The 27,258-nt window shown below is 39.8% G+C and overlaps 1 protein-coding gene across 5 annotated transcripts in view; it reads right to left on the bottom strand.

Moving 5' to 3' along the window:
• Positions 1-9,293: 9,293 nt before the first annotated feature.
• rbbp6 (retinoblastoma binding protein 6) overlaps positions 9,294-27,258 on the bottom strand; it is a 30,330-nt gene continuing 12,365 nt past the window's right edge. For 3 of the 5 annotated variants that reach the window (XM_077555622.1, XM_077555621.1, XM_077555618.1), the window contains 16 exons: positions 23,592-23,636; positions 23,390-23,472; positions 23,215-23,311; positions 22,970-23,106; positions 22,710-22,882; positions 18,219-18,322; positions 17,734-17,886; positions 17,591-17,640; positions 17,317-17,419; positions 16,371-16,404; positions 16,224-16,257; positions 15,856-16,158; positions 15,658-15,768; positions 12,205-14,028; positions 11,788-11,905; positions 9,294-10,704 (listed from right to left, as the gene is read on the bottom strand). In XM_077555622.1, coding sequence (XP_077411748.1) covers positions 9,625-10,704; positions 11,788-11,905; positions 12,205-14,028; positions 15,658-15,768; positions 15,856-16,158; positions 16,224-16,257; positions 16,371-16,404; positions 17,317-17,419; positions 17,591-17,640; positions 17,734-17,886; positions 18,219-18,322; positions 22,710-22,882; positions 22,970-23,106; positions 23,215-23,311; positions 23,390-23,472; positions 23,592-23,636 — 4,449 coding nt within the window. In that variant the 3' untranslated portion in view covers positions 9,294-9,624. The remainder of the gene's footprint in view (positions 10,705-11,787; positions 11,906-12,204; positions 14,029-15,657; positions 15,769-15,855; positions 16,159-16,223; positions 16,258-16,370; positions 16,405-17,316; positions 17,420-17,590; positions 17,641-17,733; positions 17,887-18,218; positions 18,323-22,709; positions 22,883-22,969; positions 23,107-23,214; positions 23,312-23,389; positions 23,473-23,591; positions 23,637-27,258) is intronic. The other 2 variants (XM_077555619.1, XM_077555620.1) reach the window with 2 other exon arrangements.

Raw genomic sequence — 27,258 nt, 5'->3', positions numbered from 1 at the left:
TCTCTCGTTTTCTTGTAACTATGTGTATTTAGTTTCTCGCTTTCTTTCAGTCCTTGTCTCGTCATTGTCGTTCCCTTGTCACGTGTTGCCATTAGTTCTTAGTCTTAAGTTAAGTCTCGTCATGACTTGTTTGCACTTCTTTTGAACTTTGTTGATCTCATGTTTTTTGATAGCTGGTATCTGATTTGCCTTTTTGTTTTGTTTGATTAAACACCCCTTTTTTGAGCACCTCTGCCTCCTCGCTTTGCTTCCTTCCCTGTAATTGGGTCCTGAAACACCCATTCAATGTAACACAGGGAATATATGCCTGTGAGAATTGCCGTATGCTGTTTTTGTATGTGTTGCTGCTCCGAATGTTGAAGTTATCAGTTGTTTAAAGATTTATAACTACTGTAACATCTATGCTAATTTGAGTTAGCCTATCTATAGGTTTCACATTATGTTAGCATTAAGCTAGTACTTTGGCCACAACAAAAAAAAAATCTAGTTTGGTTGAATGGAACAAATGTTTATGTTTTTTTATTGTGTATTTCCCCAAATAGATAACGTAAGAGAATGATAGTGAAATGTGGTGATATGTAAAAAGAAAGTGAGTTGTGGGGAGAGTGAAAGAGAGAGCGCGAGAGAGCTAGGGAAAAAGAGAGACAGAGAAAATGAAAGAGATAGAGAAAGAGGGATAGAAAGAGAGAGAAAGAAAAAGAGGTAGAGATAGAGAAAGAAAGAAAAAGAGCAAGAGAAAAAGAGGTATAGAGAAAGAGCGAGCAAGAGAGAAAGAGACAGAGCGAGCGAGAAAAAAAGATAGAGATAGAGATATATAGAAAGAAAGATATATATATATAGAGAGAGAGACAGAGAGATACAGAAAGAGAAAGAGAGAGAGATTGTGTGGTGGGGGGAGGGACTGCAAGAGACTCAGACAGAAGAAGGTCAGAAAAAGAGATTTGCATGTCAAGTAGTAATAGGCTGGTCCCTCGTGCACACATTCACACTTCATGCACATGCAATAAGACCGGGTCTTTAAAAGTGTCTTTACATTGAATGAATTATAAAATGGATAGACACAATTGTGGAAATGATTACAAAATGAGATCCAGTTCAGTAATATTGATCCACTAGTAAAACAATTACTTTGACAGTGCAGGGGTGCCTAATGTTGTGGCCTGTGGGTCAATATCTTGTGCACAAACAGTTTGAAAGACAACCCTAAAGTAGCCTTCATGTTGTCCTCCATCATCACCATCGTACCTTAATTTCCCCCTTCTTTTCAACGGAATTATTGTCTCATTATTCTCCTCCTTCCTTCTCCACTCACACACGTGCACACTCACGCTCGCTCAGGTTCTGATTGACTTTCATCTATCTTTATCTCCTTTGCTTTCCATCCACCGTCTAAAATCTCCCTTCTCAGGTGGCTAATTATAAGTTAAGTGTTTTTAGGTGTTAAGCGTTTGACAGAAATAATAGGTTTAAAAGGAAACTATTTTAACACATTCACTGCCATTGGCGGCTATAGATGTCAAAAATTCACTTTGTTTCTATAAGTAATTCCCCCCCCCCCAACACACACACACTTTTGTTAACAAAAGTATGAAAACCTAGAAAAAATGTTTTTTTTTGTACATTTAGAACAGATATAAAGTTTGTGAGTTAACGAGAGAAGTCATTTGATGAATTATGATTCAAAAATGTAATCGCCGGACGCACCTAATTTTTTATAATCTTTTTTTTTTTAAGAAAAGATTATTCAAAATGGGCAGCACGGTGGCTGACTGGTTAGCACGTCCGCCTCCCAGTGCAGAGGACGTGAGATCGAGTCCGGGCTTCGGCCTTCCTGGGTGGAGTTTGCATGTTCTCCCCGTGCCTGCGTGGGTTTTCACCGGGTACTCCGGTTTCCTCCCACATTCCAAAAACATGCATGGCAGGTTAATTGAACACTCCAAATTGTCCCTAGGTGTGAATGTGAGTGTGGTTGTTCGTCTCTGTGTGCCCTGCGATTGGCTGGCAACCAGTTCAGGGTGTACCCCGCCTACTGCCCGAAGCCAGCTGGGATAGGCTCCAGCACCCCCTCGACCCTTGTGAGGAAAAAGCGGCCAAGAAAATGGATGGATGGATTATTCAAAATTAAAAAATATTTTTTTAAAGAAAAGATAAAAAATAATAAAAAAATAATTCAAATAATAAAAAAATAAAAAAAATTAAATAGAAAAGATGATTGAATTTTTTTTAAAGAAAAGATAAAAAATAAAAAATAAAAAATAAATCAAATAAAAAAATAATTAAAATAATTTAAAAAAGATTAAAAAAATAAGAATTATAAATTAAAAAAGAAAAATATATTTTTTTTTAAATACAAAAAATAATTAAAACATTTTGTTAAATAGAAAATATTTTTTTTAAATAATTACATTTTTTAAAAATAGAAAAGATTATTATTGCGTCAGGCGATTAAAATTTGTAATTTAGTTAACTAGTTAACTCACGATTAATCACAAATTTTATATCTGTTCTAAATGTACAATAACGAAATCTATGTTTTCATACTTTTTGTTAACAAAAGTGGAAAAAAAATGTTAAACTAATCAAAATAGTTCAAATGAATTTTGATGTCTATAACTGTCAATGGCAGTGGATAAGTTAGCTTGGAGATCTTTACAAAAAAAAAAAAACACTGTAGTGAAAAGTCATCATTTTACATAAAAAATAAAGCTGCCATATTAACTAATCACTGTTGGGAAAAAAACTCTCTAATAGGATGTCATCAAAAAGTGTACTTATTGAAGTGTCTGTGAGTCTCAGAACGTCACACCTGCGCAAAAACAAGAAACTCATCATGACAATTATGGATATGTGAAAACAAAAGGGCTCTCAGCAGGAGCTCCCCCCCCCCCCCCCCCCTATTATGCAGATGCCGGTGATAAAGTATGCAGGCTTTTATTCAAATGGCCTCTCATCTAAATGCATATCACCTATCAAGCGCTGCCCTTTCACCTCTATTAGTACAGGAGCCCATGCAGAACACTGGTCAAAGAGCACTCGGATCTCCAGTGTTTTACAATACGGCACATCAAATCACATAAGAGTGAGGCTTTGTGACCAAATAAGGAAAATGCCTCCCGGGTCTTCAAAAAGCAACATTTAAAGGTCATGAGCTATTTTTCTGCAGTGTTTTTGTTCTTTTGAGTGCCGACAGCAGGTTACATTGTGTTACTCCAGATATAATAACATTGGTTTTGCAAATATGTCTCTGTCAAAGATAAAATGAAGTGCACTATTTACATGTTAAGTCTTCCAATGTGAAAATTATAACAATTGCTGTGTTTCTATTTGACACATTTACAGTTGCAAGTCATTTGTCTCTTAAAAAAAAGAAATGTTCAAATTATTTTTTGTGTGGACATAACAGCCATTGTGATAAAAGTCTTTTGTTCAATTGTCACACATTACTATTGTTCATTTTATCAGCCATTTTTAAACGTAGTCATGTTTCAATCACAATTTTCAACAACCTCTCCACGTGTATTTTTTTTTTAAACAAACAAAAGCAATAAATTAATCTGTATTTATTACACATACCACCAGAATGTACATTTTGTGGTCTTTTAGGTTTAGTTTTGAACTGACGAGAGTTGTCAAAATGAATCAATTACTCAAGTAATCAATTGTCAAATTAATTGACCTAATGGTCTACTATTTTAATATTCGAGTAATTGTTTGGAGCCATTTTTTCATTTAAAATTGTCCAAATCCTCTGACTTCAGCATAAATGTTCACCGATTTCTGTAGTCCTTTATGAAAGAAGACTGATTATCTTCTGTGTTAAATCGAAATAAGACATTTGCAAACATCTGTTTTTACTTGACAATGACCGAACCGGTAACATAGTACAACATCAATCCCTCTTCTTTTTTTTTTTTTTTCACTATACAAATAGTACAAAATAAACACCTATCACCGGTAAATAAACAGTGTCAGGGGAAAAAAAAAAATTAGTCAATCGATATAATAATAATCAATAGATTAATCAATTCTAAAACTATTCAATAGTGACAACACTAATCTAGGCACTATATAAAGCCTACTGGCCGACCAAAATGAATATGAAGTTGTTTTTTGCCCTCCATATTGCAGCTTTTGCACTTTAAAAACTGCATTCCACTACATTCCAATGTTAACTCATTCAAACCCAAAAACATATAAATACGTTTTTTAATACTTTGTTCTTCACTCCCCAAAACATATTTCTACGTTTTTAAGTTTAAAAAAAATAAATAAAAATTATGCTAGAGCATACAAAAGGCTTTGGCAGCTTCTGAACTGAAGAGGTCGCGTAAAGCAATGGTAGAGATCAACCAGGGTCATGTTGCAATAAGCTTTCTTTTCAACAGATTTGTAAATAATAATGACACTTAGCTATATTTTAATGCCAATTGTTGCAAAACGGAAACAGATACAAATATGCTTTTTTTTCCTGGTGAAAGAAGAGACTCTAATCCCTCTTTAGTTTTAATATAAAACAGAATATTCTGTGGGCCTTGCAAAATCAGTCAAAATCCAGTAAAACGGCCAAGAGCAAAGGGGGTTGCTTCAGAGAAAAATGGCTGCGAGTGAATGAGTTCATTTGAATTTGATGAATTGCTCATCCCTAATTCTAACCACTGGTGCCGCCCGTGCTGCTTGGAGTAAAAACACGTAATATGATCAATCATTTTGAATGTGCTCCAGGTATTGTCCAGGTTTGGCATTGAACATCCAGTTTGTAGAGTACAGGTATGTGGTAGAAAAAATTGAGAAGTGAAGCTAGTGTTGAGTATACGCATTTGAAAAGGGAGCCAGTGTGCTGGCTCGCGATACAATAAAGTGCAGCCGAGCCGAAAGACATTGAAATGGACCAGACCACCGCTGGCCTTTTGTTGGTCGTGAACAGCCAGCGGGACCCCTTGCAGAGCGAGAGAGACTGAGAGGGTGCACTTGAAAGCATGAATGACAAAAGAGGAGCGGGATGATGTGACGGGAAGAGAGGAAGTGTCAGCCGACAGCCCATCGAATGAAAAGAGAAAACATTTTTTTTAAAATCGAGCACGAGTCTCATCAAGACGCTTCCATTTGTTAGATTAGAACAACACAGACATTTTATGCGTTTTGCCCCAGTTGACCTTGGTTGACTTTTTCTTGTGCTCACCATGTTCTTGGACATGGGGGAAGGGGTGTGTGTGTGTGTGTGTATGCGAGATTGCCCTGGCACAGTCTCCCTGTCTCTCATTACCACTGAGTGCGCGCGCACGGTTGTGGCCTGGCAGTGTGACGGGCGTTGCCGTGGCAACCTCAGAGCAGGATCCGGAGCTTGTGCATCATTTCTACACAGCGGTGTGATGGCATAAACACACATCAGCAATTGGTTTCATTTGATTGCCACTCACATTCCAGACTCCCTTTACAAGAGGTATATTAGGCTATGAATATTAGGAGTGGGAATTTTTAAATGTCTCACGATTCGATTTGATTCAGACTTTTGGGGGTGCGATTCGATTAAGAATCCATTTTCGATTAAGAGCGATTTTTGATTCAAAATGATTTGATTGACAATGATTTTTGCTTTAATTTATAGATGTGCAAAGAATCTACTCCAGTCTGACTCGCTAACGCTAATTAGCACGCTACTCGCAGCGCTTTTATCACTCAAAAGAACGCTGGAAAAAAAACAACTTTTATTGAAATAACTAGATCGTAACTTTTTCCCTCTACTCTCTAATGTGGCTACAACTTGGAACGTGGAACCACGCTGCCCTTCAGTGGCCAAATCGGGTACAACATGAACAGCGCTCCCAATAAAGGCACACACAAACAGAAGACACTATAAAATAATTTAAATAAAATCAATTTTGGGACATTTAAAATCGATTCTGAATCACACTAAATGAAAATCTATTTTTTGGCACCCCCCGAATAAATATACTTTTTTTTTTTTTTTTTTAACACCCAAATTACTCATTTCCTTCCTTTCTCATTGTTTTGCCTCATTATATATTGGGTTACTTTCTCCCTTGCTGTCTTTAATGAATGTTTTAATGTGTTTTTACTTCTAGTCCTGGATTGTCTCTCATGTGACTTGTTTATGTTTTTCTACACCATCAATATAGAGTTAAGATATCAATGAGAAATGACAGTCTGAAAATGATTGATAAATATTGAGGACGTTTGAGGAAAAATCCGAAAATCCCATCCATCCATTCATTTTCTAGATCGCAGCTGACTTCCAGGCAATGGCAGCCATCAGCCTGGAATGGTCGCCAGTCAGTCATCAGGCGCATGTCGAGACAGACCGGCATTCATTAGGCAAATGTAGCATTACACATTAAGTGACAGAATTGACATTACTCTTCTATATTTGATGCTACATTGCTTGCAGCGGTGTCATTTCTAAATTACATGGAGATATGTACCAGGGTCTGAATGTTTTTGGACTGAACTATGAAAATGTACATGAAGTGTGTACGAGTTTCATTTCAAGCATGTGTTTACTGAGCTGAATGTGTGTCAGTGTTGTTGCGGTCGATGCCGGTATAACTTATTCATGACAGCATAGGATTACACTTTGCACACGCGCACACTAAAATTGGTTTGGATTTTTCAGTTTTTATGTCATGCTTACTTTAGTTTTGTCAGTGTAATGAGTTTTAATTAGTTTTAACAGCAAGTTACAGTTACTGTCAAGGAGGGGGGGGCTTTAGGACCCAGATGCGGGAAGGCAGAGCAAGGAGGCCGAGGTGTAGTCCAAGAAAAAAGGTTTTAATTTCTAAAAAAGGCTTTCTTCAAAGTACAAAATAAATTGAACTAACAAAACATGAATCTAAACATGGCTAAACAACTTAGGCAAAACTAACAGCATGACAGGGTTCCTGACAAGGCAAAAAAGGTCAGCGTGACGTGGAGAAAGACTTACAACAACAACAACAACAACAACAGCAACAACAACAAAACATGAACTTGAACTTGAACTATAACTTGGGAGGGAACAAATAATAGGCAGCATGACATGAGGAAAGACGTACATACCACAATGAACCGACACAGACAGAGGGGAGACAGCAGACTAAATACACTAACACTAATGACACAACAAGACACACCTGGACCAGACAAGTGGCTGAGGGCACTGATTGGATGACACATGAGGGTGATGAGGAAACAATCAGGGATCAGGGTTGACACACACACACCACACGAGGAAGGGCAAGTGACCAGAAACGAGAGGAGTCCATTTTCAAACTAAAACAGGAAATGACAAGACAAGGGGAACACACAAGGAAAACAGAAGCTAAACGTGACAGGAACTAAACATGACTAGAAATAAACATGACAGTTACAAGTACAATTAGTTCTTGTTCGAATATGTTTATTTTTAGTTTTTACTTGTAATAGTTTTTTCCCCCCTTCTGTTAAATACAGAGTATTTGCCGCGTGTAGATAAAGGTCACTTAGGAATCGGGTTGTGTCGCAAAGTAAACCAAAATCTAAATTATTTTTTATAAAAATAAGATGTAATTTCAGTTATATATATATATATATATGTGTGTATATATAAAAAAACTATATATTTTAGGCATTTTCATTTTTATTTGATTTTGTTGGTGAAAATGTTTTCAATTTAAGTTTTGTTTTGTTACTTTGCATTAAATATAATAACCATGATACAGACAGATGGACACGCCCATCCGTACCCATGAACTATGTGATACATTATGTATGTACTATTCTATATTGCATTGTGGCCATATTACACATGGAGCGTGTGTAAAAGTGGACAAGAAAACATGCTTCTCTTTTTTTTTATTTTTGTTTTTTAAAAGCTCGACAGAATCATTCATTAATAATGGTACAAAAAAGAAGTTGATAAACATTTAGTTGGATTTTTTTTCTAGAATATTTTGACATGTATGAAATTACAACATACTGTAAATATGACCTTTCAGGCCACTTCCCCCAAATTTCCTATAACTGTGACAACCTTGCATTTTTTCTTTAAACTAGCCTAAACATATTAATGTACTTTTAAAATCATGCATGATTGTGCATTAAAAAAAAACCCGATTGTGACGTGTCAGAATGATGGCGTGATGATGAATAATGACAACACTACAATTTACATAATACCTTAAACAGCCCTCTTATCAACATCTTCATGAGCCTTCAGTCTTTGCCACAGTCACACTAATTAAACAGAACGCACGCTCAGTTTGTGCAAAAATAAAATACACCAAAATGGAGTCATTTTTAGTGCACATTAATACACTGCTCCCCCACAAACTGACAAATTCCTAATATGGATTTTTGGGGGGAACCTCTCCTCTGTTATGAACTGAAATGTGCTGTTTTGGTGGCATCTTGGTGCCAATGAACTGTGTTGAAGGGAATTGAAAAGCTTCATTTAGACAAAAACACTGCTTTGTTGCCACCTTGTGGCAACTATAGGCAAACAACCATTCATGACTATGGACAAATTTAGTCTTCATTAAGCTGTGGGAGGGAGTTGGAGTACCTATAGAAAACGCACAGACGAACTAGGGCAGGGTTGGGCGCACTCGGTCCTCGAGGGCCGGAATCCTGCAGGTTTTGGATGTTTCCCTTTTCCAACACAGCTGATATCAGCTCATCAGCAAGCTCTGCATAAGCTAGGGAAGGATCCTGCTGTGTGGAATACGCTGCGTCGCAGCAGGGAAACCTCCAGTTTGCCCACCACTGAACTAGGAGAACCTTTAAACGAACCCCTAACCTGGACAGGCATGTGAATCTGGCACCAGCATGACAGCGCAAACAAGTGACACGTCTGCACAACGCATCACAGAAACAAAAGAATATCACATGGGCGAAAGGGTGAACATCATGCAGAACAGCGGAATGAAGATAAAAGCGTACCTCAGTTGTGAGCCCCGACACGTGCGAGGAGGACAGAAGGGACGTCGATCTGGATTGCTGCATGCGTCACCCGTCTGGCTATCTGCAGTCTGTCTGGTGCAAATTTCTTTTGACGAGATGACCTTTAATAACCCCAAACAGAGACAAGACATGCAGTGCTGTAGACACAAGCTAAAGCAGAAACTAAAAAAAGAGACTTTGACTTGTGAATACAGTACATACCTGCCTGTTGTCCAATGACATCCAATACAAGAGCGGTAATAACAATTCTTCATTTTGATTGAGCCTGTCAAGACATTCTTACCATGGTGAGTGTTGTGTACAACTGGAATTCACATGCTAATTAATGTAAACACAGTTGCCAGCAAAAAACAAACACATTTTGATGCATATGTAATGTAATTTATTTCCTACAAAACAAGAAGAAAAAAAAAAAATTCCTTATAACCTATAAGCAGCATGACAATCATTTTGAAATAAGACAAATTAAATCAGCACAATTTTCTGTGCACTGCTAGCCAGGAGTCAAATAATAAATCTTACCAAATGTAACATTTGCTAGCTTCATCTAAAGAATAAAGTGCTTTTCTTTCACATTTTACTCATTTTCATCATTGGGTGGCTCATCCAATCTTGACATGGAAAGAAGAAAATAACCTAACCAGTGAGGCACTTTATTTAAAAAAAAAAAAAGTTAAAGAAGAGGCCTCTTCAATGAGAGCCATCATGCTTCTTGGACTTTTTGTGTTTCCGCTCTTCTGGGTCTGCGTCTCCGTGTTGTTTGTCCCTCTTGTGCTTCTTTGGCCTCTTTTCATGCTCACTCTTCTTCACGATGCCGCTGTTGTGACTGGAGGGCGTCTCTCCTCCCACTCGCTCCACTTTTGCCTCGTGCGCGACCTGATGCCGACTTGCTTCTTTCTCCGGCTGCGCCTCCTCCTCCCTCCCTGCTTGATCCGGTTGACTTTCTCTTAACAGTTTTTCCAGCTTGTACCTTTTCCACAGCTGCTCCCTGCTCATGGGTTTCACCTCGACAGTGGTTGTGTCCGACTGTTTGGGGGGAGGTGCAGCTCGGGACTTGGTTTGATGGTGGTACTTGGACACCGAGTTGACCGAGGGCTCATCAGAGGGCTTTAATGTCAGACTAGACTTGCTAGACTGTGGGGGTCCTTGTCGCTCTCCAGAGAGGGAAGGTGGAGGACTATTTCTGTTGTTGGATTTACATTCCGTATTGTCATTATTGTGATGCTGGTGGATGTGGTCATAATCCTCCTTTGTGCTATCAGATCTCACATCTGGTATTACATTGATCTGTTTTGTACTCTCAGTGTGATTGACTGGAGGGCTTTCCTTGCTTGCATCTATGTTGACTTCTTGCTCCATGTCATTTCTCTCAACACGATGATATGTCAAGGAGGATTGGATTGGCAACTCTTTTTCTACCTCTTCTTTTTCTTCATGGCTTTCTTTGTTGTCACCCTCAACTTTCCAGCCTATCTCATGATCTAGTGGCCTGTCATCCCCCATCGTTCCCTCCAACTCTGTGTCCCTCACGTCATCTCTGTATTGGCCACTCACGTCATCTCTGCATTGGCCACTAGAGGGAGCCAGACAAGGGTTTCTCTCCCGGCTTTCATCGTCTGTCTGCATCTCATCTGACTTTTGACACTCTTGCTCAGTGTCTCCCTGAAGTTCCCGGTGGTCTGTTGTCACTGGTGGCGTAGGCGGCATTACTGAACGAATTTGCTGTTCATCCTCTTTAGGGTCCTCTTTCTCCAATGTGAAGAAAGGTGCCTAAAAAATAGAAAGGCTGTGACTCAGTCATTTGTTAACTTGTTCCATACTTCAGAGATGTTGAAAGAGGAGCACCTAAGCAAGCAGCAAAGACCTCGGCCAAGACTCAAAACATTTCTCATCTGCAAAATCAGTGAGTGTAAAGCCAGGTACACATCTAACACATCTTTTTCCGAATCGATTATTCCATTGCTTACTCGGATTTGGATGTCCTGTGGCAAGTTGCTATCTCTCACAGCTCAGACTTCTGGCTTGTGGAAGAGACGTAAAACACAATTTGTTCATATTTCTGGGTGTCTGGAATGGATTGATTGGCTTTGCATTATTTCTCAAGGGAGATGCTGCTTAAGCTGTCATATTTCTTTTCAGTCTATTTTGGGAAAAGATGAATCAAGCGAACTGGAATTACACTGTCCAATTCTTTGTATTTTCCAGCATATATGACACCAAAAGATGAAAGCAAACAATTAGTGCAACCCCTTTTCTATTGTTAATAAGCTTAAAGGGAGTGAATTATTTTAGGCTAGCATACTGATTTTGGCTTAGTCTGGTTTCTGTCAAACACAAGGGTCGAGGTTAAAAATACGACCTTTCACTAGGATTGCTCTACTGGAACGCAATCTCATGTCCACAATTCATTTTTTTAAAAATTTTTTTATTGTGATGCACTGGTGACTTGACCGGTTTGGTTTTGATTCCGTTGCTACGAGAATATCTACACGTATAGTGACTTGTGTAGATTTGGGGGAACAGACACATTCTCTATGAATATTAAAGTGGGTATTTTTTCAACATTATTAAATGTTAATTTCGTTGATTTTATGATTGACATATTTTACAGCTTTTTATTTTTATTTTTTACTTTAGCCATCTTACTTCTCTGCACTGTGGATGACTTCAGAGAGAGAAACATTTTTTCCAAGTCTCTGTATATTATTTCAATATGCATGAGGACATACTGTCATAAAACTGAGGCTGCTTGCTTATTAACAAACAAAGCAACAAAGCTTCTATGTGGGGAGGTCATTATTTGTACTGTACAATATAAATGTTACCAGCAATTGGACAGTAAGAGTTACGCACCTGCATGAGCTCAACCGTGTCGTCTTCATCATGTTTCTGTTGGTGTGGGGGTGTTGTCACCTCGATTCTGCTCTCCACAGACTCCTCACCTCCCCTGTGGTCCACCATGTGAGCGCTGCTGTTGGCCAAAGTAAAAGAGCAGCATAAAAGAAAGATAGTACTTTAAGGGATCACAATCTCTGAAAAGGCTTTAAAGTAAAGATGTTCATTTTAATTGCAGTGTGGTTTGTTCCGTAGTTGAACGGCCTTTCCGCAGTGATTTCGAGATGATTACATTTGCCAGAACAGCACTCTGATACCATTTTGCATTTAAAAACATAATTGATCTACAACTGAAGTTTTGGTTTAATTTGAATATGCAATTATGTGATAACAATAAAATTCTGGCAAAAAAAGAAAAGAAAAAAGATTCCCCACCTGTCAACCTCCGCTGTAATGTTTGGCCTCTCACTGGAATGTAACATCACGACAGAGTCAGAGTCTTCGTCACTTATATTCTTCATCTCCACACCTTCCACCAGCTCTTCTTCTGGCTTTGATTCTTCTGGCAGCTCTTCGCCATTTTCCTCTTCAGTTGTTTTCTCTTCAATAGCGTCGACTGGCTTGTTTTGTTCGATTCCCCGCTCAACATTTGTCGGGCTGTCAATCTCCTCCTCTTTTTCTTTGTCATCGTTTCTCAAGCTCTCATCCTCTGTGACGTCCTTCACACTCTGCCTCTCTTTTTCTCCATCATTATATGTTACCATCTCATCCTCTTTCACTTTTCCTCCATCAATTCTCATGTTATCATCTTGCGCTGTCTCCTCTATATTCAGCCTCTCGTCCCCTTCTTTAGATTCGGTCCCATCTTCCTCTTCTGCTACCCCATGTTCATGAAGCCCGGTTGCCTGCTGCTTTTCGGTAGCCGGAGTTTCCACCTCTAAATTCTCACCATCTTCTTTCGCATCACTCTTCTCTAAACAAAGGCATTCCTGTATTTCAGTTTTCTCTTCAGGTCTTCTCGCATCCAGTTTGATGTTGATGCTAATCTTCTTCTGTGGTTTGACTTTCATCCCTTCCTCCCAGATATTTGTCATTCTGGGAGATGGTGCTTTCTTTTCCTCTCTCTTCTGCTCTTGTTGCTTTTCTTTGTCACCAGTGTGAGGACATTCATCCTTGGGGATTTCAAGGTTGCTTTGCATGTACTCACTGTCAGGTGGTATGATGGGACTTTTTTCTTCATTTTTCTTTCGCTTTCTCTCAGATTTAGAAGCTTTGTAGACTTCATGGTGTGTGTCTTTATCCACTTTGTGGGCTTTTTCTTTTTCCCTGACCTTCTGCCGCAGAGAGTTGGATTCTTTGCCTCGTTTATTTTCACTTTCTGGTCTTTGTTGTTTTTCTTTCTCCTTTTTATTTGATTTGAGTGGATTTTGGACAGCATCGAAGGCCTCACTGTCTGGGATCGAGTCAACGCAAGTATTACGATGCCTCCTTTCGTCCTTCCTGCCTGTTGAGTGTGCAGCATCAGGGGAACGAGTGCTGTCTTCTGACACAACTTCATCATACTTTGATGATTCATGCTCGGGTTTGATGGCAGGGAGGGCTTCTGAACTTTCTGGAGCTCTCTGCTCCTGGCTGTCCTTCTCTGCGTTCTCGGACGGTGGCAAGCGCGTGTCACTGGGCGAGCGAGAGGGAGGGGAGCTGCAGTCAGTCAAAGATCGTGAGGGAGGGGAACGCCCCTCGCTGGAAGATTGAGAGAGGCTGGAGCGACTGTCGCTGGACGACTGAGATGGAGGAGAATGGCGATGCGTTGAAGTGCTGCGCATACGTTGGTGATGGTTGAACGACGTTTCCTTGTGGCTCCAATGGCTCTCTGCTCCGTCCGCCCACTGTGGATTTGGGGGAGGCGGGAGGCAATGATAGTGGCTAACATAACTACTGAAATACTTGTCATACCACTCTTTATATTGTACTTTCCATTGCTGGCAGTAATCCGCATTCGGCTCCTGGCTGCTTGTTGGTTCATGTCTGGAAGAATCTGGTGAGCGTTCCACTCGTCTCCTGGACTTGGAGCTGCTGTGAGAGGACTTTTTGTTGTGATGGCGTTTTTTCCGGTGATCTGACTGTGAAGCAGAACGAGAACCCTCTCGGGGCGAAGATGATGATGATGGCGTGGGCGACTGGGACCTCTTGTAACCATAGCTGTAGGAGCGTGAAGGATGGGAGCGGGTGTGTGGGACTCTGTGACGGGAGTAGGGTGACCTGGTGAAGAATATAAACAGATTCTTCTTGTCCATGTTTGAAAATGCATACAATGCTGTTATAAGCAAAGGCAAACAAGTTGATACTTTTAAAAAGGACAAGAATGAGACATGCTTTGCTGAAGGCGACCACCATTTATCCCATCGGGCATATATTTGATGTACCAAAGGGACTGTGTAGAATTTTAGGAATTTTCAATGTTCATTCATTAAAAACAAAAGAAAACAAACACTAGTAATGACAATAAAATGAAAAAAAAAGTTCTATCACATCAACGTACATTATTTTCATACTGTGTAATCATAGGTCTAGTAATCGCTAATTATATTACATAACTCACATGTTTCGCCGCCAACTTTCTGTTACGGATACCCGAAGGAGACAAACTTAGCGAACGTAGTAATTGGTGGTAGGCTTGTGAAGTGTGGTTTCACTCAGGCACCGGAGTGCACGCGTTTCAAGATGCACACGCTTCAAACTTAGTTTCATTGCATTCTATTAGTTCACCACTAGTTGCCCCCCCCGAACAAATCTACTAGGGATGTAACGAAAAGGGCAATATCGCGACAAAAACTGCCACAATATCGCCATCATCATGTCACGATATTAAAAGCAGCACATCTGTTAAAAAAGTCAGGTTGATTTCCATTTGTGCATGTTCTAGCACCCTCTGGTGGCTATTTTTTAATTTTTTTTTAGTGCAGTTTAATTTTCACAAGGCATGTTTTGGCCCTTCTATGTTTAAAATCCAGGCTAATGGTCAATATATGGAGCAACTCAATGTGTGCGTGCATTGGCAAGTAAGTGCCTCAATATTAAGTGTTATTAGAGATTGTAGGTGCTTTATATGCATTGCTGCTGTGTACAAAAGCATAATATTGTGTTTTTTTTACAGGTAGCGTAAGCTCTTTTTATTTTACAATATTGTAACTTTTTTTATTTTTTTTTTATTAACTCATTCACTGCCAATGACGGCTATTGATGTCAAAAATTCATTTGAACTATTTGTATTAGTTTAAAAAATTTTCCACTTTTGTTAACAAGAGTATGAAAACCTAGAATTTTTAATTGTACATTTAGAACAGATATAAAATTTGTGATTAATCGTGAGTTAACTATTGAAGTCATGCGATTAATTACAATTAAAAATTGTAATCGCCTGACGTGATTAAAGAAAATATTAAAAAATTAGGAGCGTCAGGCGATTAAATTTTTTAATCGTAATTACATGACTTCACGAGTTAACTCACGATTAATCACAAATTTTATATCTGTTCTAAATGTACAATAAAAAATTCTAGGTTTTCATACTCTTAACAAAAATGGGAAAAAAGTTAAACTAATAGAAATAGTTCAAATGAATATTTGACGTCTATAACAGTCAATGGCAGTGAATGAGTTAATATTGCCTAACTCCCCCAATAATATTGTGCTAATTATCGTATTGTGACCTTCATATCGTATCATGATGTTTGGATATCGTTACACCCCTAAAATCTACACACTGTCTCCTTAAAAGTTCAGCAAAACAATCAAGCTCCAATAATTGTGTCATGGACATATTGTACAACATTATGACCACTTTTTGATAAAATTCCATGCTTTGTTGCAGCCACTAAAAAGCTATACCTTGATCTGCCATGGGATTTCGAGCGGGACCGGCTAGACCTGCTTGATGAGCGAGAGGATTTGGATTTAGAACGAGAGGACCGTCTGTAGGTGGATCGTGTGCCAGGAGACCTGAAGGACGCAGTCACAAACACAATTGAATGAAAAATAAAGACATTTGAGTGTTTTGCAAGTGTCTACTTTATAAACATTACTCACCTTTCTCTCCTGTGTTTATGATGGCTGAACCATTCCCTCTGGATGAGAGGTGGGATGGAGGAGGAGGAGGAAGAGGGGATGAAAGGAGGCATGGGGGCACCCTGAGGGTTTGGGTGAGTCCAATTAGGCAGAGCCACTGGGTGTCCCGGTGGCCGACTTAGAAACTGTTGACCTGGAGGGAATGGGGGGAAGTGGTGGCTGAGGAAGAGAGGTGGAGGAGCAGGTGGATTGGAAGATGAAGATGGGCGGAGGGGCTGGAATTCAACAGCAACATCCGTGGGACAAACTGAGGATGAGGAGGAACTGTGGGAAAGATAGTCGAGTTTTGAAATTGTGGTTGGAGCCAACCTGACCACATACACACAAACCTTGCTGACCTGTGCATGCTGGTTGGTGTTTGACCTTTGAGTTTGAGGGAGAAAAAAAAATGCAGTCATATCACTAGTCGCATGTTAGAAAACAAATTAAATTAATACTTGATGATAATGAGCAGCACAGGTTAAACACTTCCTTACCTGAGGACACTTTCTGCACTGGGTCATTATAAACCTGATTAGAGACCAAGGACAAATTTTAAAGAGACATAAACATTTTTTCCCCCACAATTTAAAACAGTTCTCAGGGGTCTTAACATGTCTGTGGCATGCTTTCATCAAAATTACCCAAGGATCAAGAATTGTAGACATATTTTTAGAGCTTGCCACAGTGAAATTAGCTCATTTCAGGGCGTAGATCTCTCATGCAGTAAATCAGTCCCCATCCTCTACCACATACTGCTGGGCCAAAGGTAAACAATTTGAATAATCTCGCCACGCTAGAAAGCACCCGATGCTGCTGTCTCCTCTTCTGCTTGGCAGAGGATACGCTGCGACCACCCGCTTGTTTTTCATGGAGTAAGATCACTGTCAAAAGGCCTATCCGTAAAAAACGAAGATTAAAATCGATTAATTACAAATCATTTAATTAATTAGATTCATTTTTTTTTAATCACCTGACAGCCCTAGTTATAAACACAAATACCACCCCTTCTTCCCATTTACAAAACCTACCAGAACATAAGAACATTTTTATCACAAGCGAATGCTGATGACGGTCACAGTCACACTCTTATCGAAACACTGAAGTGTGTTCTGCATTTTTTGTGTGTGGCCTTGACGTGATCTTTTGCTAACCGAGTTGATCATGCCATTGGCTGAGAACCGCGTGGCTGTGGTTATGTTTATTAGTCCCACTGTTTTGTAACAGTGGGGTCATAGTGCAGAGCAACTTACTCACGGACACGTTTTCAGAAATAGGCATATAAATAACTTGAGATTTCCTTAGTTGTTTGATTTCACACTTGATACATAAACTCCAGAAACCCAACTATATGTGCCCAAGACATGAAAAAGTCACTTTGCCATAATGTGGCCCCTTCAATATACAGGTGAAGAAGACATGCATTTGTGTGTGTCTTCTCACCAGTTTCATTGACTGTGTTTGGACAGCCGTGGGCTCTTTATTTAAGAACAGCAAAGAAGGTGCAAGACCCACTGAATCATCTTGCTTCTTTCCTTCAGGTTCCCTGTATAAAAGATATTGCATTCTGAATACAGTCAGTGACACCAGTGGAGGGGAACCCACAAAATATTCATGCCTTGACTGTATCACAGAAAACAAAGACAACTTCTATCATTTGACAGTTTTCTGATCCTAACAAGGTTCTAATAGTAGGAACAATTATTTGGATACTCACACAGGTGGTAGGCTGGAAACAAGATGAGCTGCAGCCTCGTTAACATCAGCCTATGGGCATTGTGAGACAGGATGATGAGATGACAGACATACAAGTTTTAAGCAATGCTGCTTCCTAGATAAACATGCCATAAATAGGTTGACCTGCTGGCTGTGGGTGGACTGGTGGATCTTCTGTTGGTGAGTGGTTGACGGAGTAGGAACAGGGTTTGGTGTTGCAGTGACTGACTGAAGGGCAGCAGGATTTTCTTTCAGACTTCTGGTGTAGCCTTTCTCTTTCTTGAAATTATTCACAGCCTGTGTGATAAACAAACAGCAAATGGGAAAGAAAATAATTTAAACTACTCAGGTGAGTCACAGTTTGGATCAAGCAAGCTCCAGTGAAACCTCTAAAGTCTAGTGCACCAAAAGCAGTAGTGTTAGGTGAATTCTGGAAGAATGTGAGTGTAATAATAACCATAGAATGTATTTCGTGAAATCTGAACAACTTGAAAGTCAAGAAGCATCATGCGGTGGATTGTGTGCAACTTTGGAGATTCTACTGTACAGAAATGGCCTCTTTAAATATACTGCACTTACAACCACCCTTCCACCAATGATTTCATCTCACCATCCCTCTGCAAGTTTACCTGACGGAGGAATTTATTGGCTATCAATGTGTCAGGAGATACATCAGATTGGTTACAGGTGGGACAGATGTGTCCTTCTGAGTCCAGCAAGGCCGTACGGACACCTGAACAAGAGAAATTGACAAGTAGCATGTAAATAGGATGTTTCTGACTACAGAACAGCAACTGGCTTTGTGGTTCAATATCATAAGGTTTTCAGTCACTACGGATGGAAGACGCTGTAGTAAGACAGCGTAATTGGCCCTTCACAGTTAAGAGTGACACTTGGGGAATAATGCTAGCTCTTTGACTGCCAGACGTTTTCAGAAACGGGATGTCGCCAGTGCCAGCCGATTTAAGCATTTTGACTGATCTTTCAAGGTCCACAGAAAATTTTGTGTTTTGACTATGGAAACACACATACTACCAAATGAAAGATTGGACTCTCATCTTTCATCAGAAAAAAAAGTTTGTTTCTACCTTATTCCGTTTTTCAGTAATCAACAATAGAAAATGGTTAGTTTCACCCCTGTTTTGAAACAAACGTCTTTTAACGTCTTTGGCACTCCTCCATAGGATTTTACTAAACGTTATTTAACGTTTTTGGCAGTCAAAGAGCTAGTTTACTAAGTAGCAATTTATTGTATGAAGTTGACATGCTCAAAACCTCTCCACTCTGTTAAGACCAAGAAATAGAGGTGGGAAAAAGGAAATTTGGCTTGTGGGATGAACTGAAATATATGAAAAACTCAAGGTATGCCCAAAAAAGTTCCATGGTTGGTGTCCAAATTTCTAACCCAAACTACAAGTTTTCCCCTTCCCTCAATGTGGGTCAGAAAGCCAACTTCCATGTACACAAACACATTTTGTAGCTTTTGCTACATTCAGTGTACAAGAAGAAGCAAGTGTTGGGGCAAAACCTGTGGCTTCTTCACCATGACAACATGCCTACTCACCCGACCTGGCTCTGTGCATCCCCGCCCCCACGCCCACTCTTTCCCAAGCTCAAGGGGATGTCAAAGGGTCCTTTTTTTTTCTTTTTTTAAAAATAGATATAATTGACGCCATCCATCCATTTTCTTAACCGCTTACTCCTCACAAGGGTTGTGGGTAGTGGTCAAGTCAAGTCCTCTTTATTTATATCGTGCAATATATCCGTGGTCGGTTCAGATCATGCTCTACTGTTCGGATCACGCTCGATCCGCAAAACAAAAACAAAGTGCGATACCATTCTGATATGTCAAGGAAGCTGAAACATACTCAACGTAACAGGCTAAGCCTAACTTTAAAATAAAGTTGACCAAATACAGTAATCCATTGCAAATTTCCTTAGTAACCTTTTATTTTGAAGTTCGCCCACGTTGTGGCGTGGCGGCTAGCTTGACTTCCTCCTCTTTATCCTACGTAGTTGATTGACGTAGTTGCGTCCAACATCAACACAACGCTATCCCGCACTCATGTTCAATCGCAAATTTAGGACGCTAAGATTAATAATTAATTATGCCGTCGTAAGTGGCTAGCGGCTACCTGTTAGCATCACCAACGAATGTGTGTCTGCCGGCTAGTAAGTAAGTTTGATAGCTGGTACCTGGCTTACTTTAATTCTTTTTTTTATTTTCTGGCCTAAGGCTACGTTGTAAGTCACTCTTCATGTTTAAAGGAAGGGAATGTGCCTTAAATTGCATGTTGAGGTCTTTTCATTATTTTTAAAAAAAGAGAAGAAGAAATCGAACTTTGTCTTCATTTATTTCTTAAAACACTTTTGCCCTTTAAAAAAGAAAAACATTCAACTCAAAATGTCAAACTTTACACAACTTTAAGCCAATAATACCTTATTTTACACATGAACCATGTAAAAATAAGTGTTTCTGCCTCATATTGCACTTAAAAGTTGTGTTCCTATATCCTAAATGGCTATATTATACATTTTGATTGGATTTTTTATTTTATTTAACGAGAAAGCCATTTTACTAAATAAATGAAGACACGGACTATTAGACATTTTGAAAAAGCGCTTTACAAAATTAATGAAGACAAAGTGCTATTTATTTATTTATTTATTTAACGATCCGTGACTCAAATCCAATCCGTTGCACCACTAGTTGTAGGGGTGCTAGCGCCTATCCCAGCTGGCTTCGGGCAGTAGGTGGGGTACACCCTGAACTGGTTGCCATCCAATCGCAGGGCACACAAAGACCAACAACCATCCACACTCACAATGGATACCAACTCATTGAGCCATTTTCAACAGTAAGAACATATTTTGTCTATAATTAACGTGATAACGTTAGTATTTTACATGAACAATAAATTAATTAAACTTATTGTGCCACTTGTTGTCGACTAAAGATGACATCATTTGTTCTGAAGAAACAGGTAACGACCAATTCATGACTCAGGCCCCGTCCACACTAAAGCCAGTTTCAATGTACCCTCACAAGCTTCTTACCGTTCAGGCCGATCGTCCACACGATGGCACGATTTCGGAGCTTGAAACCGATCACTTTTGACACCGGGCTCCAGAGTTGAAAGATTTCAAAACGCGCCCCGTACGCGTCCGTCTGGACACCATATGCAGGATACTCCTCCAGTGATGATGTAATGGTCGCAGCTCGATGACGACGCATTGTCGCAGATTGATGACGTATGCGCCAATTCTCGCGCGCGAACCGTCAGTCTGTCAACAACATTGGCGGATAGCCGTGTCGTAATCGTTTTGCGCAAAATGTTTAGCTTCTTTATTCTCACGTTCAACAAGCGGTGTTGTACTTGAATCACCCGCCATTGTCACTTCTCCTGTGTTCATCTTTTTCATGTTGTTTTGATACATGCAAAGCCATGTTTGTTCTGTAGATTGCAATAAAGTTAGGAAAAAAAAGTGTCTTCTTCGCTGATTCTTCTTCTACGCTTTCTGTTAACTCCCTGTGGCTGCCACTCCAGACTTGGCATATACATTAACGTAAACGTCCTCGTTTGGACACACGCAAGTCTTGAAATGCTTCTGTGTGTACGAGATTTGTTTGAGGAACGAAGCCGGCTTTGCTTCCGTCTGGATGGGGCCTCAATTTGCTGGCAAAATCTAGAAAACAGGTAAGCCGTGATTGGTCGTTACCTATTTCCTCAGCACAGGTGATTTCATCAACAGCAAGTGGCAAAATTAGTTTTTAGCGGTATTAATTGTATACAAAAATAATGTATCAAATTCATTCTGGGAAAAAAATCCTAACTTTTTACTGCTGAAAATGGCTCAATGAGTCAAGTATCCCTTTAAAGGAAAACAAGACTCATGAAAAACTAACCAGATATTCTGTGAAATGGTTAGTTTCAACTCTTCCCTGAAAAAAAATTGCAATTTTTTGTTGAGCAATTATGATTTTATAGTACTTTTTATATCTATTTTTGCATTAAGTACAGTATCGGCCATTTTGGACAGTCACGTGATCATTGTGACACACATTGAATGACACGGGTGCCAATGAGACAAAGAGGCTCACGAGGAATTATTGCGTCCCACGGTGGACTTCAAAGGTGGAATTGAGCTCTATAGCAAAGAAGCGCTTCTTCAAAAGCAGTACAGCCACAGAGGACTCGCTAAAGATTTGTATCCAGCTGAAAGCCGGGATGAAAGTGGCCAATAACAACTCCTTCAGCTCATAGCAAGTCGAAGTTCGGGACAGTCTACAAGTTGCTTGTTACAGAGGCTCAAAATACTAGTCAAGTCACCATTGTTGACTCTGGAAATGTAATTTGTGGACGGTCTCTAACCTGGACGGTAAACATCTGGGTGACTTTTACTCTGCCAGGCCAGCTACATGTCATGTGCTAAGTGCACTTAAGCCCACATTAGGAGAGGCCAACCCCCCCACCACCCCACCCCTACACGGAATGACATGAAAACTGACGTGCTGAGGATTTTACTCTGACCAGAATTGGCGCAGTAATTGGAATATAAGACTTTTTCTTGCCCATTACGTCAGCAAACTCTAATTGAAATGAATGAAGGCGGCTGTCGTTTACGCACCGGATACGTCACCACGATCACGTGACCAGGATATTGGCGTTCACCACGGCATGTTCTTATTTTGATACTTAATCGGTTTAAAAGAAAATTCAGGGAATAAGAGAGATATTTGCACTTTTATTCTTTATCCACGATGCCTAATCCAATACTGGAAAATGAGTTATAAATCTTGTGTTGCTTTAAGACAACATCAAGATAGTTGTGACAACGGAGACGCAAGGGATGCCGGAATGGCACATAAGGCTGGGAAAGTGTTTAGATCCAGGGGTATAGGCTACTGTCACAAAAAAACAAACAAACACACGCACACAAAAAAAACCCTGTGGTTTAGATTTGAAATATACCATTTGTGACACCAGTGTTGAAACTTTTAAGGCACACCTTATTTACTTATTTATTCTGCCATTGCCAGTAAGAACAAATGCACCTATGGCAGTAAAGCGTGGCAAGGTGAGACTAATTCAGTGTGGTTGTGTCTCTCAGATACTCACAGTCATCACAATAACTGTTTCCACAGCACGGTATGACCACTGAATCCACAAGGAGGTCATGACAGATCAGACACTGGAGTTCTTCAGGCACATGCACCTTCTCACTCGCTGGCTCATTCTCTTCTTGCTGCAAAAACGGATGCTTCTCTTTTTTGCCCACGGCGTACGCCTGACTGTGGCCACATGGTGAAACACAAACAAACAAGGCATATTTTACTTTTACTTACTTCTTGTGTACTGATTTAACCAGATACACTCACGCATCTATGGCAGGAATTGCAAAGCGCCCACAATTGGTCAGCATGGCTCCCTTAATGTTGGGGCCATCCACCTCCACCATGAAGGAGCGAGGAATGCCTGTGCTCTTCTTTATCTTTGGAGTATCGAAATTTTTATCCTGTCGTTAGTAAGACACAAAGTTATGCTTGACAGCTTCCTTCACCACACTACCCAAGCCCACCCGTCCAGCCTTATAGACTGATCTGTGTATATATCGCGCTCATACCCCACTGGATGGACATTTCCTGATGTGGTGTCCAGCGTTTCCACAGCGGAAACAGGTGTAGTTGGCAGGGAGCGCCAAAGCGGACTTTTTGTTGTATCTAGATTGATTGATGTAAATAAAAGCATTGGATTACAATGAACAGGAGCACATTGAGCAAAATGGGAGCATAACTCACGTCATGGGGTCGTATGAGGACTGATTCATCATCACTTTGATCTTATCATCCTCTGACACGTCAGCAGATGCCAGGTTCACCATCTGCGTGGAGAAGAAAGGTTTGTGTGCCCTAAAGTAACACGACATGTAACTGGGGGGGGGGGGGGGGGAATCCAGGCAAAAGGAGTGACAGGGTAAATACAGAATGAATTTGAGCATACCTTGGAGAATAAAGGCAGGGTTTTAGAAGAAGTGTGGTCATCCATCTGTTAGAATTGAACACAAACCCATTTCACTGAAAAACCCCAGATTCTGAGAGTTAGGCCTTTTATGTAAATAGAAGCTCATTTGTATACGATAAATCTCAATGCAAAAGTATGTGCTCATTTGTGGGACTGAAGTATCCCTTTGCTCAGTGGTTACACACATTTTTAATGGGCATTGTCTTCTCATTCCGGGGCTTCTGCTGATACTGCACACTCTGCTAAGCTGAAAACTACAAATCCAAATTGTGGCGCTTTTAGATTTTCTTAAAAATCTATGGCTGGATCACATCAGTTACTTTACTGGATTTTTGAATCTTGATGACCAAAAGCCATTTATTTACCATGTTAAGCAAATGTGCAGGCACACCTTTTGTATGATGCTTCAGTGCGTTTCTACAAAATTGCAAACTACAACCACAGTAATAAACATTGCTATAATAATGGCTCCCTAACAGCACCAATTAAAACTAAAGCAGCACATTTGAAAGGTCTGCTCAAACATGAAATTCACAACCAGTCAAATGCGTTAGAATTCATTTAAATGGCTAAAAATGGATGCAAGTTTGTTAGTATATTTGCTTCCTTTAAAAAATAATCTCATGCAAGCTTCACCACAAAGTTGAATATTCAATTATTGGTATGATGCTACTTGACTCCTAGCATTTTTCTTCACACGTTTGTGGATTGACAGTTGTCCTGTCTTTGAATAGGAGCACAATGCGTGTTAGTGCTGACTTTCAGCTTTATAGGTCAGTTGCTCACATACTGGTGACAAGCATGGGATTTGTGTTCCAACAATAGAGAAGGACAATGGCGTCCAATGGTATTCCACCTAAAAGTTGAATGTCCATCTTTGGATAGGCCAGTCACATGACCCACATAATTGCTGAGTAGCCACCAACACAAAAAGAGAGGACAGCCCATAATAGCCATCGGCAAACTATTACATTCGCAATTTAACTTTTGCAAGGCTATGGGGTTATGTATTTACCGCTAAGTCAAACTGTGTCATGTACAAAAACCTCACTCCCCCCTCCAAAAAAAGCAATATTTTCAGTATTATATCCAGTATCAATACTTTTTTTCTTCTTCCCATCAAAATGACAAAATGTTAGAAAATTGGCTGGTTATACCAGGATGGTTGAAGCTAGATAGAACAGTCGACAACATGAAGTAACTCAATTGAAATCAAACACGTAATACATTGGGCAGCTTCATCAGAACACCTTTATTTGAAGAAAAACAGAGGAAGCTTTATATAATCCAAATGGAATCAATGCTAAGGAGAGAGGCAGACACTTCTCCTACTGAGAAATAAGAGAAAAATCAAGTCAGGTCAGAAAGCAATTAAAAGCTTTATAAAAAAGCATTTAGAGTTTGCTTATAGAATTCTGTACAACCTTACACTAAATATATTAGTTTACTCTAATTATTATAGAGTAAGCAAAACCCAACTTGATAGGACTGACTAACAGCTTAAGACCTCTTGTTATTTCAACATGGGGAAGGAATGATCTCATGTGCATTTTAGATTTGGTCAAGCCAAAACATTTTTTTGTATAGGGGAGGCAAAAAAGCCATTCGTGCTACCTTTAAAACATGACATCACAGCAGCCTATTTCACCCACATTTTTAATGCACGTTTTCTCTATGTAAGATTTTGATAATAATCCATAATCGACTTTTGGATGTGAGCCAGATGCAGCCTGGTGAAGCAACAGTCGGCTTTTTTATCAGACAGCAATAACGGCCTGCCTGATAAAGTCTGAACCACCCAGGCTGAACTTGGCACGCCTTCATATTGCGAGAGCCCGAAAACAGTGACAAACTCCTACACACCCCTTTAGTTAAATTAACTACTTGCAAACAGAATGTGGAAATAAGTGAAGCACATCTTGTGATCGGATCCTTGTTTGTAGCAAACATGTTCTCGAATTGAACGTTTCTTTTTCCAACGTCAAATCATGTCATTAGGCATTTAGTTTATTTGAAAGGATGTCTTTGTATAAGGAGCAAGACATGCAGCTATTTGTAGATTTGTCAATGAAATAATGGCTATGCAATGTGTAATTGAGAAGTATTTTCTATAGAGCAGTTGGAGCCGAGGTGGACCTAACTAGTCTTCCCCATTTGATTTTGCATGATCGCGCTCATAACAGACCATGAAGTCTGAGCTGCAGGGCTGATGCAGACAAATTCTCACAGTTTTCTTGCCTATTCACGTTTGCACTTGCTACCGTAAGATGATGCAGACACAGACTAGCCAAACTCAAACAATGTTTATTAATGTGAACGCAGTGTGCAGTGATGTAGAACTGCAGCATTATAATCAGAGTTGCATCTAAGATTTTGGTTACGTCACAACTAACACAAACAAAAAAATATTGACATAATGAACCAATATACTGGCCCTGGAAGTAAGTTTTTTTTTCATATTATTATTACTATTATTAAGATCTCAGGATTTGTGTGCCACTTGTTTTTGTTTCTTGATTACAAATTAACACCCACACAGCATTGTACAGACGCTCCCCTACTTACGAACATTCGAGTTACGAACAACGGTACATACGAACATGTCTGCATGTCAAAAAATGTTCGGAAAGAGATGCTGTAAGTTAGATTTTGTATTGCGCACCTTTTTCCGAGTACTGTAGTGCTTCTTTCCGCCGCTAATACCGACGCTTGGCGCTGTGAGAGCTCACCCAGCATTGGAGGCTCAGCAACGTGTCGAGGAGGAGGAAGAAGAAGAAACGCCTGTCGCTCATAGATAAAGCCATCGCACTCTTGGAGCAGCAAGACCCAAATATTGAACATTGCACAAAGGTTGCAAATCAATTGAATGATGCCATACAGTGCTACCTCATCATTTATGATGAAAAAAGAAGAAAACTGTGCAATCGTCGTTAGATCGCTTCTTTCGGCCAGTTTCTAGTAAATCCTCCAAGGAAGATACTCATCAACCCTCATCTTCTTCTCCGCGACCCTCAACTTCTTCCTACATTGAAGTTACGGAGGAGGAAGTAACTTTTGAAGCCCATTCCAGCGACGACGAAGAACCTCTCATGATATAAAATTCTCCTCTTCCATCAAATCCTTAAGCATCGAGTACATCTTCCAAAAGTAAGTTAAACTTCATTTTATTTATCTTATTACGTACATGTACATACTGTGTGTGTCTCTCGCTCTCTCTCTCTCTCTAACATACGTAGTACAGTACTGTACGTATTCTCTTTAAACATAAATTATAATACAAAATATAGCACTGAAGCAACTTACGAACAAATTCACCTTACGAACGATCGCTCGGAACGTAACTCGTTCGTAAGTTGGGGAGCGTCTGTACATTAGTTGGCTATCTGGAAAGTGACATGCTTTCCTGCTACTATGATTTCACATGTGGAAATGCAAACCAAAGATCAGACTGCAGTGTAACAAACCGCACCCACATACATTTGACTGTAAAGCTACCCGACGAGAACAGCTGTTATTTTTGTTCTGTATGGAAATAACGGGCCCTCTATTTGAGCTTTGACAATACTTTATGTTTATGAAGATTAATTGGGGCTCGCGGTCTACTCCTTGAATATTATATAGGGTATGATCTATCTTAGTTCTCTGA

Source organism: Vanacampus margaritifer, chromosome 2 (assembly GCF_051991255.1).
Source record: "Vanacampus margaritifer isolate UIUO_Vmar chromosome 2, RoL_Vmar_1.0, whole genome shotgun sequence".
NCBI classification, from domain to species: Eukaryota; Metazoa; Chordata; class Actinopteri; order Syngnathiformes; family Syngnathidae; genus Vanacampus; species Vanacampus margaritifer.
This window is presented reverse-complemented; position numbering and strand designations above follow the sequence as displayed.